At 33.6% G+C, this 12,652-nt stretch overlaps 1 protein-coding gene across 1 annotated transcript in view; it reads right to left on the reverse strand.

Annotated features, from left to right (window-relative positions):
* LOC135216652 (vitellogenin-like) overlaps positions 1–5,430 on the reverse strand; it is a 14,294-nt gene extending 8,864 nt beyond the window's left edge. The window contains exon 1 of the mRNA XM_064252037.1: positions 5,283–5,430. Within this exon, the coding sequence (XP_064108107.1) occupies positions 5,283–5,430 (148 nt within the window). The remainder of the gene's footprint in view (positions 1–5,282) is intronic.
* Positions 5,431–12,652: the final 7,222 nt, after the last annotated feature.

The following is a 12,652-nucleotide window of genomic DNA, read 5'->3' on the forward strand; positions in this document are numbered from 1 at the left end:
ATATGGGTAGTACAATTCATTTGAGATTTTCATAAACATTTTTTTTAGTCATTTCGTAGACTAAGTCCTTCTCAAACTTATGATCTGGAATTGATATGGGATTAACAAATTTATTTCGTTCTAAGCAGATCTACCACTAAATACCCCACTGCGACACCAAACCCTTTTATAAAGCCTCTCTCTTGCTGCAGAGGTCAGAGAAACAGTTAAGTCACTGAAGGAGACAGCAGAAATTGTTTTGGCTGTATCCTAAAAGTAACTTCCGACGAAATTATCTTTTCAGGAGGGAAACCGGGTGGTTGGGGGCGGGGCATGTGATATGATAAGGCCATTTAGGAGAGGGTCGGTTAAGGGGGATTGGGATGAGGGAGGAAGGGTTGAGGGTTAGGGGAGAGAGTAAGAGGGGAAGGGAGCGAACTCAGAGATTCAGAAATCTCGTCTGAGGAGGACCTGGCTTCTGTCGGGGTGCAGGATTTTCGACAATATCCCAAAGGGACATACAGACGGTATCCGGAGACCAGGGGAGCCTTCTTCGTCTATCCGTTGGACCCCCCCCCCCCCACCCCCCAAATCCCCTCTCTTTCTTTTTGTTTTTCCCTCCTATCTGGAGGATTAGAGATAGCGAAGCTGATCCATTTGGGCTCTTGATGATAAAGAGAAAAGAGCGGAGCAGGTGACGTTACCAGAGAACATTCCAACCTTGTTTTCTCGTTGCGTGGAATGAGTAGGAATTTTGGAATGTTGCAATGTTTTGATTTGGCTTAAATGGATTTTTTGTGTTTATATGTTCTATTAGGTTTTCATTTATGTTTTACATTCGTTATTTAATATCCAAACATCGCTTAATGAAAATGACCTTATGGTGATAGAATGCCCATTTTTCCCTGATTACGTGATGCATTGGGCGAATTCGTAAATGTAACTTATACCATTAATGGTACATGATTTCCTAGTAATGTTATTCGTGAGACATTACTCAGCTAATTCTCCCTTTTATTTATTATTTATTTATTTATTTATTTTATTTATTTTTGCGTATTCTCAAATGAATTGAATTAAAATTTGGTTGTCTGTATAATTTGTTGTAATGACCGCCGTCGTTTTTCCTCATCTCTCTCTCTCTCTCTCTCTCTCTCTCTCTCTCTCTCTCTCTCTCTCTCTCTCTCTCTCTCTCATTTACAGGTATTGCTACTTCCCAGATTTACTGCATTGAGGGAGTAGGATCACGCCGTTCAATTACTGTTACCATTTTCTGCTAAGTTTTGGAATGTTCCACGTCCTTCTGTTTTCCTTGAATCGTGTAAGATTTTTTACAATTCATTTTTTTTTCCATTTACAAGGACGGTCTTTCGCCTTTATTTTATTTATTTATTTATTATTTTTTTTGTGGTCAAGATCTACCCTATATGATTGATTCCATTGCACTTTGTCTAATATTCTTTGCGTCCGCCTTAGGAAAGAACATTAGATTGCATGTCTTATAGCCTCACTTATAAAAATACAGCCTTTACTTATAAAAAAATATCTTCTCTAACTGCAGTAGTTTGTACTGCACAATAATTAATTTTTTTTTTAGGAAAAAGTATTAGATTGCATGTCGTCTTCGCACTTTTACTTATAAAAATACAGCCTTTACTTTTAAAAAATGCAGCCTTTACTTATAAAAAATATGGCCTTTACTTATAAAAAAATATGCCTTTACTTATAAAAAAATATAGCCTTTTACTTATGAAAATATAGCCTTTTGTTACTTCATAAAAATATAGCCTTTACTTATAAAAATATAGCCTTTACTTATAAAAAAAATATCCTCTCTAGACTGCAGTAGTTTGTACTGCAGATTAAGTATTTTGTTATTTTGTATTTATTAATCTATTATGTATTTATTTATTCATTTTGCATTTATTTATCCATGTTATTTATTTATTTGTTTTTTTATTATTTTTTATTAGTAGTTTTTATTTTTTTAGTTTTTTGTTTTTAGTTTTTTTTGTTTTTTTTTGTTTTTTCCGTTTTTTTGTTGTTTCTTTGTTTATTTATAAACTCCTTCTAGGTAAAAATGAACCTTTACACATTGAAAAATTTCTCCTCTCTAACCTACAGTAGTCTCTCTTTATATATTGAAAACCTCTTTATGCAACCCAGCGATAACCCGAATACCCTCTTGGCTGTCGAGTATATAACTGGGTTTGACTCGTTAACCTCATTGAGGCCAACCACAGAGGTACTTGAATTACGGTTGATTGATGCCACGAGATCCTGGATCTCATCCTGATGGTGTCAGTGAATCCATTTTAGGAATCTCGTGATGTCAGATAAAGAGGTTATTGCTCGAGTGTTTCTATTGGGGTTTTCATTTGGCTTTATGCTTTAATATATATATATATATAAGGTCAAGTGCTCTCCCTCTCTCTCTCTCTCTCTCAAGAGGTTGTTGATTTCAGATTTTTTTTTTATTGAATGGTTTTCGTTTTCTTTCAGCTTTCGGCAGAATGTTTTACCCATCGTATATTGTAAGGTTCATTTAGACGGGTTGATTGTGGATATAATTTGACCTAAACTTATTAAATAGCTCATAATTATTTAATTTAGTGAAAGTCTTATGATTTGTACATCGCTTTCTCCCGTTGAAAACAACAGAATGTTATTAACTATGTAAGTATGTCGAAATTCCAAAATATATATAACAATAGTAAAAAAAGGTGCGCCGAAGTTTCGTCGGTGCAATCGTGTAAGCCGCGGTCCATGGAACTTTCATCCATAGCCCGATGGTGGGCCTGTCCTATAGCGTTGCCAGATGCATGATAATGGCTGACTTTTAACCATAAATAAAAAAATAAAAAACTACTGAGGCTAGAAGGCTGCAATTCGGTATGTTTGATGATTGGAGGGTGCATGATCAATACACCAATTTGCAACCCTCTAGCCTCAGTAGTTTTTAAGTTTAGTGTGATAACGAACAGGAAAAGTGCGGACGGACAGACAAAATCCATCTCAATAGTTTTCTTTTACAGAAAAACTAAAAAAAATCGTTGCGTTTTTTATCAGCATACTACTAGTAGATTCACATCAACCGTGCATCTGATGTCTAGGCCCGTCCCATACGACGCTCCTGATTGACTGTTGATAAGCCAATCACAAGGCTAGAAACTCTCAGTCTCTCTCTCGAGTTCACATAGGCAGGATGTATGTTCCACCTCTCATGAGAGATACGTCTTTCAAATGTATCCTTCAGGAGAGGTGGAAACATACATCCCGCCTATGTGAACTCTCTTGAGAGACTGAGAGTTCCCAGTATCCCTCAAGAGAGGTGGAACATACATCCTGCCTATGTGAACTCTCGAGAGAGACTGAGACTTTCCAGCCCCGTGATTGGTTAATCAACAGCCAATCAGGAGCGTCGTATGGGACAGGCGTAGACATCAGATGCACGGTTGATGTGAATATACTATGAGTAATACGCATACTTTTCGAAATTCAAAAATTATTAAGAAATAAAAACATGGCGTTTGTGGATGTACCAAAATTGAAAAACGAAAGGAAAATAATCGATTAAAAAAATATCAGTAACTTTAACTGCCTTATTATTACACTTGACCTGCATTGCATAACGAATGCGCTGCTAACGATTGATGCTAATACCACTAAAAATGATAATATCCTGCAGGATGTTAAAACCCTCAGGATACGCCTTGGCTGCCCGAATTCTGATATTTTAATTTTCGACTTTTTAATATAAAGCTTCTGGGAGTTAATTTTATTTGCGTCGTCTGAGACAGATGTTCTTGATTCGTACAGAAATTTGTAATTATCTGGTGTTTGTCTTTAATACCTGTTTTATAGAAAATTATTTTTACATCTTATTGCTTTGCATTGTTCAGTGTCTAGAAAACGGAAAAAGCTGAATTCGAGTTTTGCATTCATGAAATTGAATTCTATACTTTTTATCATGACTATTTTTTTTATTTTTTTATTTTATTTTTATTTCACTTTTTACTTCTTTATTTCTTAGAAAATCTGCTGGAATGCCCTTTCATGATATTCATGAGCGTACCGTTAAGAAATCTTTTTTTAGATAAGATTTTTCCTCTATATTGAATATTCTCTCTCTCTCTCTCTCTCTCTCTCTCTCTCTCTCTCTCTCTCTCCTCTCTCTCTCTCACACACACACACAGCCGGGGGGATTATCCTACAGATTTTCCAGTTACTAATTTCCTTTTCTTCAAATTGGTTTCATTGCTCTGCTAATACTCTGTTGATTAGGCAAGAAATTTGGGTGTTCATTTCAAGTTTCTTTTTTGCAACGAAGATTTTCTGAGGCACTGCTGATGAGCCCCCTCTGTGGTGGGGAGGTTTATCTTCCTCTTAGCACGTGCTGGCATAAGGCCGGCTTAATAAAAGAAACAACTCCGTTATCAACTGATTATCCTTCGTGTTGGTTACAGTTTTCTCGTATTTATTATCGATTTGCTATATAAGGTTCTATAATGTCTAGTGTCAATCAGATATGTCTGTATATTTTCCGTGATATTTTTAGGAATTTTTGTTTGTAGTGATATGAAGTACTATCTACAGATTTATGTAGGAATTTCTGTTTGTAGTGATATGAAGTACTATTTACAGATTTATGTAGGCTGTTTGTAGTGATATGAAGTACTATTTAGTAGATTCAGTAGGAATTTCTTTTAAGTGATATGAAGTACTAATTACAGATTTACGTAGGAATTTCTTATAGAAATATGAAGTAACCTGTTTACATTTATTTATGTGATTTCTGTCTGTAGTGAATATGAAGTACTATATACAGATTATGTAGGAAATTTTCTGTATGTACGATTTCTGTAGGCTGTTTGTAGTGATATGGAAGTACTATTTAGATTTAGTAGGAATTTCTTCTTTATAGTGATATTGAAGTACTAGTACATATTAGTGTATGGAATTTCGTCGGTTGTGATATGAAGTACTATTTACAGATATATAGGTTCAAAACACCTAATTTAGAGATGAGAAATACCATCTCATTCCTCTTCTTTGATTCACACCACAAAACGATTCCTGTATCAAATTTCTGGATCCTTTACTATCAAGATATTTTACGTATCTCTCTCTCGTAGTTATTTCATAAAATCCTTTATCTCCTCCATCGTCAGCAATCCTGACCCAGCACTACTACTACTATTACTACTACTACTACTACTACTATACTACTACTACTACTACTACTACAGCTGGTGTCTCTTTCTGCATCTGCAATTTATTTTGGCACTGTGTTACTGCGTTACCCATTGGGGTCGCCGGGGCAGGCAAGCTTAAGGCCGAGCCATTCTGGTCCTGGTCCAAATCCTTGATAAATGGTGAGAGAAGGCAGCTGGAGAGGGGCATCTGGCCGGAAAATCCATGTGAGTCTCTGTGTTTGGTCCCTTGTGTCATACTGTGCAGGACAGAACGTCGTCTGGGAATCCCACGATAGGCTGCGTGAAGCTGGTTTTGTTTAATTGGTTGTGTAAACGTCTTTGTTATTTTATATGTATTATGTATACAGCATGTATACTTATACATTATTATTATTATTATTATTATTATTATTATTATTATTATTATTATTATTATTATTCAGTTGTTGAACCCTATTCACATGGAAAAAAACCTACAAAAGCTTCTAAGAATATTATTATTATTATTATTATTAGTTATTATTATTATTATTATTATTATTATTATTATTATTATTATTATTATTATTATTATTATCCAGTTGCTGAACCTTATTCATATGGAACAAGCCCACAAAAGCCATTGAGTTTGAAATTCAAGCTTCCAAAGAATATTATTATTATTATTATTATTATTATTATTATTATTATTATTATTATTATTATTATTATTATTATTATTATTATTATTAAATTGAGAAGTTGAACCCTATTCATATGGGACAACCTCGTTATTTTAGATAATGAAATCTATTTGCAGACTCCACAAACAGCTGTTTGTATTCAATAAGCAAAACTGAGATCTTGAATTCAGTCTATTCTGGGACAGGGCCGGAATCATTGGTTGGAGAGAAGAAAATGATTACTGGAATGAGGAATGACTTTTCACGCATACATTTTTATGTTCATGCATAAATGTATGCCAGGTTCATGCATATGTGTGTGTCATTTTCATGCTTAAATGTGTGTCTGGATCATGTATAAATGTATGTCAAGTTCATGCATAGATGTATGTCTGGTTCATGATTAAATGTATAACATGTTCATGCATAAATGTATGTGGGTTCATTGCATGTATTGTATGTCATGTTCATGATAAACTGTATTGTCATGTTCATGCATAAAGTAGTCCTGTTCATGCATAAATTATGTCAAAATTCATGCATAAATGTGTCTCATGTTGTGAGCATCGAGAGTAGATTGCAATTATCCTGAAGAGAGAGAGAGAGAGAGAGAGAGAGAGACGAGAGACGAGAGAGAGCCGGCGAGAGAGGAGAGAGAGAGAGAGAGACTCTGGCTTTGGAGAACCCTTTAATGTGACGACAAATAATGGTAGGGTTTTTCTGCAAAGTGTTCTCTCTCTCTCTCTCTCTCTCTCTGTATTCGAAACTTTTGCAGCAATCACTGTTAAACTGGTCGTACGTTCAATCGCTGTCAAAGAGAGAAGTTAAACATAGTTTGAACCGGATGCATTGCCAACCGCCCCCGTGTGAGAACTTCGGTCAGAATAGTTAAAGTGATTCGGTAGGTTACTAATCTGAGAGAAATAGTCGCTAATAGTCTTTTATAGTCGTTTTAATGAATCAATATGATCCCCATAGGTTAAGTTCAAGGCGAATCCAGGTATGGATTGTAATTTTAAGTTGTATTTGTATGAAAGATTACAAGAAAATGGAGGTTTAATCATAACATTAGAATTTGTGCTTGCTTTTTGTAATGGTTTATCGAAGTTTCTTTATGAGAAGAAAAATTGGGATTTACTTGACCATTTTCTCTGAGAGCAGTAAAAATAAATCGTGCTTACGATTTGTCTACTACATGTATGAGAGAGAGAGGAGAGAGAGAGAGAGAGAGAGAGAGAGAGAGAGAGAGAGAGAGAGAAGAACCGTATACACAGGAACTGTTTATGATAATTGAAATAGGTTACTCTGTTTATGTCTTTGATTGCACTACTTATTGACTATAATTTTAAGTTTATTTTACTTAAACCTTATTAGGGACTATCAAGAAAAGCGGATTATGATATTCGAACAGTTATGTTACAAATTTGGAATTGACATAAATAATTTTCATGATTTATGTTTTAGCGAGATATTTATGAGTAGATGCATTTAGCATTGAGTCTGTCTGTCCAGTTTGATAAACATAGTATATCATATAAAATTCAAATCAGATAGCATGAAACTCTTACGCCCGTTCGTGTTTGTGATATTGTTTTCTATAAACAAGCCATCTGAAATGTCGGTCGTTTGTGTTATGAAAACATGCCGGGTAAAAGCGAAAATAAAACTCGACCAATTTTGCCATTCCATTATTTGGCTTCTAAAGTGTCTTGCCTAACAGCTGCTGGTTGACATTTATCGTTTTTTGTTTCTCGTGGTTTTCTAAGTCCTGCTAAAAATATTTTTTATGTTCCCTTGTATTACTGAGTAACAGTCCCACAGAGTTGGGTGATTGGTTTTGATGTTTAAACCTTATTGTTAGTTTTATGTATAATACAATTTATGGAATAAAGGTTAAACAAATTTCTTAAAGGATTTCCTTGTAGCCTGAAGTGCCTGAGACAATTTTTACCTACTAGGTTTTAATAAAAAAATGTGTATATTTTATTGTTTGATTTAAACTCTCTCTCTCTCTCTCTCTCTCTCTCTCTCTCTCTTCTCTCTCTCTCTAGCGGTTTTATTTGCCACAATGCTCATTTCGCGTCTGCAATCATTCTATCTCTATACGCTTTGTATAAAAAATTTTTTAAATCCCCTTTTGATTAAAACATCTTCAGAAATACAGAACACAGACGTAACCCTTTAATTAAAGGCCGTTATTCAAGGGGAGGATGGGAGGGGGGGGGGGGGGGGGGGGGCAATTTCGGGGGCCAAATGTAGCTGGAGGAGGGTTTGCTGTGGAAGGTCTTCTCTTCGTCAGCGATGCTCCATCCGATGTCAAAGACGTTTCACATTAGCATCCAAATGGACTCCAAGGACAGAGCTTCCATGAAAGAAGAGGAGACTCTGGGTAATGTATAATTCTCCTGTGAGAATTTGGATAACATTTCTCTCTAAGGAATGAAAAGTCTTTATTGGTGATATTTATTCATAAGGAGTATTTGGAAGTTTGTAGTTATCATGAAGTGAACATTACCTGTTTCCTGTGGCTTTGAGTTCTGATCAAAGTTCCTAATTTAAACGGAAAATATTGCAGAAAGCATTCAGCTGCAATAATTCTTTCTCTAAAGGAAATATTGGAAAGTTTGGAGTTATTCATGAAGGGGAAAAATTTACTCTTTGTATTTGATTTCCAGTTGGCTTTGGGGTTGGTTTTTATTTTAAGGCTTGATTTCAACTTTAAATTTTGCAGATACATTCAGCTATTTCCACTGTTAAATTAGTTTAAATATGAGCATTAGTTTTAAAATATAGCAGAATGCATTTTAGCTATTTCACTGTTAAATTCGTTTAAATATGGCAGAATGCATTCAGCTATTTCAAGGTTTATTTCGATTAAATATAGCAGAATGCATTCATCTAATTTACTGTTATATTAATTCAAATATGGCAGAGTTCAATCGGTTATTTCACTGTTAAATTTATTCCAATATGGCAGAATGCATTAGGTATATTTCACTGTTAAATTTGTATAAATATAGCAGAATGCACTCAGCTAATTTACTGTTATATTAATTCAAATAACGGCAGACTGCATTTTCAGGTATTTCACTGTTAAATTAATTTAAAAATTTTTTTTTTTTTTTTCAGGCAGAATGTTTTTTAAGTATTTCACTGTTAAATTCATTTAAATATGGCAGAATGCATTAAGTATACCTAAAGTTTAGACAGAAGACCAAATTTGGGAGCCTGACTGACACTGAGCTGATCCTAACAACTAGCTCTCCTAAGGGCTGGCCGAAGTATTAGGTTTTATTTTTTATGTGGCAGGAACCAATTGGCTACCTAGCGACGGGTCTTCCAACGGCTTATCTTGGTCTTAAATGCGTAATTAAAAGATAAGCAACGCATAAATAAAATGAGGCGTTTAAGTGTTTTATAATTCAGCGAGAGGAATTCCATGCTCGATTTAGAAGCACAATATAATCATTGTTTCTAGCTAAAAACATTGTCCTGTCGTGTGTACCCGACCAGGTTTCGTTGCTTCTTCCTCATCCCAGAGGAAAGATAAGGCAAAATCGCTCAGAGAAGACAGAGCGCAAATTCTTTGTTCCAGAGGGCGCCTTGGTTGGCTGTCATGCTTTAAAAAGGGTCTTAAAAAAAAACTACCGAACCATTTGGTTCTGGGTGGAGGAGGAGGAGGGGGAGGAGGATAGTGGGACCGAATTTGGAGGAGGAGAAGGAGAGTGGGGCCGAATCTGGAGGAGGAGGAGGAGGAGGAGAAGAAGAAGAAGAAAGCTTTCAAAATTGTCGGGATTTGCACAAATGGAGCCTCATTTTGGGCTTTTGGTGGTAAAGTGAATATCGAAATTGTAAAGCTTCGATGGTTTCTTAAGGTAAGTAGTACTAGTCCTGCAGCCCCTTTGTGATGTGGAAAAAGGGCAAAAATAAAAGTAGATGAAGATGAATTGTTCGAAACTGATATGAAAATAGTGATACCTGTTTCTTTGTGTTTAGATTTTTTTTTTTTTTTTTTTTTTTGTTTTTTTTTTTTTTTTTTTTTTGCAGAAATTGTATTCTGGAAGCAAAAATTCGTTTAAAGTATATCCATAAATACAATGAATTTTTAACGTTGATGAAAATTATTTTGAAGTACAGTCATTTTATCATGATGCCTTAATATTCATGTATTTCTGTACCGCTTTGGAGAAGGAAAACAAATATTAATCCATTATATATTAACGGTTCCTCGTTGTACCCAAAAGATTGTAGAGACCTGGTTTCGACAAAGTGTCACTTGCTTAAATCTCTCTCTCTCTCCAAAAGATTGTAGAGCCCAGACTTGTTTTCAGGGAAGCGTGAGTCTCTCTCTCTCTCCCTCTCTCTCTCTCTCTCTCTCTCTCTCGCCAGCCATTTTTATATGGACCCAAAGTATTACTCCGTCGGGAATGAATTTCAATTCGGAAAACGTTTGTGTGTGTGTGTTTTATGGCTTGCATCGCTTTAGAGAGCTCGTAAAATTCCCTTTTTCGTAGTTAGACTAGGAAAGTAACGGTCATTCTGAATTCTATGGTCCGCCTCTTCAGGCTTTGTTTATGGCAGAGTTTTTTTTTTCCTTCCTTTAAGCGATTCGCGTTTTGTTAGGGTGTTGAGCTATTTAAATTTTTTTTTTTTTTTTTCAATTTAGAAGAGGAGGTTTCGTCCAACTCGACGTCATTTTTTAGCAGTTTCCTAAAACGGGATTTTTCTCCTTTTGCGATTGATGATTCACGAGGAAATTATATATATAAAACCTTGTCTTTTATTCGTGGGATAAGTTAGTGAATAACTGCATGCACGGTAATATAAAAGGTATTTTACTTTCTGATAAGGTCTGTGATACGAATTCAGCTGAGGTTTCTGATGGTAAACTGATATAGTGTATTTTAATTTTTTCGTATCGTGTACTGATTTTTGTGAATGGCAAAGCTGTGTGGATAAATATCGTATGTACGAATCCTTTTCTTTGTAAGAATGCCTTAGGGTATGTTTATGAGTATATATACAATAGGAATATATATATATATATATATATATATATATATATATATATATATATATATATATATATTTATTTATTATATTATATATATATATTATTATAAATATATAGATATATATATATATTATATATACATATATATATATATATATATATATACTATATATATATATATTTATATATATATAATATATTATATATATATATATATATATATATATATTAAAATAATATATATATTATTATTATTATATATATAAATATATTCTAATCTTTTACTATATTTTATATATATATATATATATATATTATATATGGTATATTATATACATTATATAATATTATATCGTATGTATGTACAGAATCCTTTTCTTGGGTATGTAGTGTATGTATTAAAACTATATAAATATATGCAACAAGGAATAACTTAAGACAATATATTTAAGACATCGTTGTGAATGCGATTTGTATCTTTTCTTTCTGAGTGAGATGACATCAATGTGTGTGACATTCCTAGAATGTAGGGATCATCATTTAGCTTCTTCCTTGGAAACAGAGGCCCGAAGAAAGACAAGCCTGACAAGCCTTGGAAGTGCTAGCGCATCATTCCTCAGGTGGCGCGATGTCGAAGTTGTTGTCTAAGCAGATCAGACCATGTCCTGTTTCTATGCCACAGGCATTTGCAGATATGCCCTATGAATGGTTAGAGGCGGTTTCTTGGGCGTGAACAATGTGTGTGAGTTCGTGCGTTCATGTGAGCTTCTTTCCCTACATAATGAGAAAGTAAGTTATTCAAGAGGGGAGATCGCTACAGAGTCAGCAAAGGGGCAAAATAATCTTTTTAGCCAAAAGTGTGGTTTGGTTGGTATATTGCAATATTGTTCAAAGATGGGTTTATTTTTGATTTGAGTTTTTATTTTAGCATTTTAATCTTTGCTTATCGATGTTCTCCTCTCTTCTTGATGTGGCAGTTCTGGAACAAAGGGGAGTTGATATGGTGACTTACTTAGAAAGTGGGAACTTAGCTAATGTTCGTGGTGTTACTAGACTGCTGTAACTATGCCTAGTTTTCTGACTAAACTAATGTTGGTTATTGTAAATAGAGAGATGACGCGGGCTATCTGAGGTCAACCATTTTATTTAATCATTTTGTTAAGAACCTGATTATTAGCTAATACTTTGCTCTTAAATAAAAGTATTTTAGTAGTTCACGAGTCTCATTTAATTGCCTTAGGTAAGTAGTGAGAGAGAGAGAGAGAGAGAGAGAGAGAGAGTGAGAGAGAGAGAAGAGAAAATGGATGTTAGCCAGTGCCTAGCTGACGCCATTGCTACCAACCCTTTTTAAGATTACCGAGGTGGATCTCGGTATATATATATATATATATACTATAATATAGGATATATATATATAAGATATATATATATTATATATATATATATATATATATATTTATATACATATATATATATATATATATATATATATATTATATATATATATATATATATATAGTATATAGATATATATATACATATATATATTATATATATATATATATATATATATATATATATATATATATATATATATATGTACTAATCCATATATATATATAATATATTATATATATATAGATATATATATATATCTATATATATATATATATATATATTTATATATATATATATATATATATATATATATATATATGATATATATATATATATAATATATATTATTACTATATACTCCCATTAATACATACACTAAGACATTCTACCAAAGAAAAGGATTC

The sequence above is a fragment of the Macrobrachium nipponense genome, chromosome 6 (genome assembly GCF_015104395.2).
Source record: "Macrobrachium nipponense isolate FS-2020 chromosome 6, ASM1510439v2, whole genome shotgun sequence".
In the NCBI taxonomy this organism is placed as follows: Eukaryota; Metazoa; Arthropoda; class Malacostraca; order Decapoda; family Palaemonidae; genus Macrobrachium; species Macrobrachium nipponense.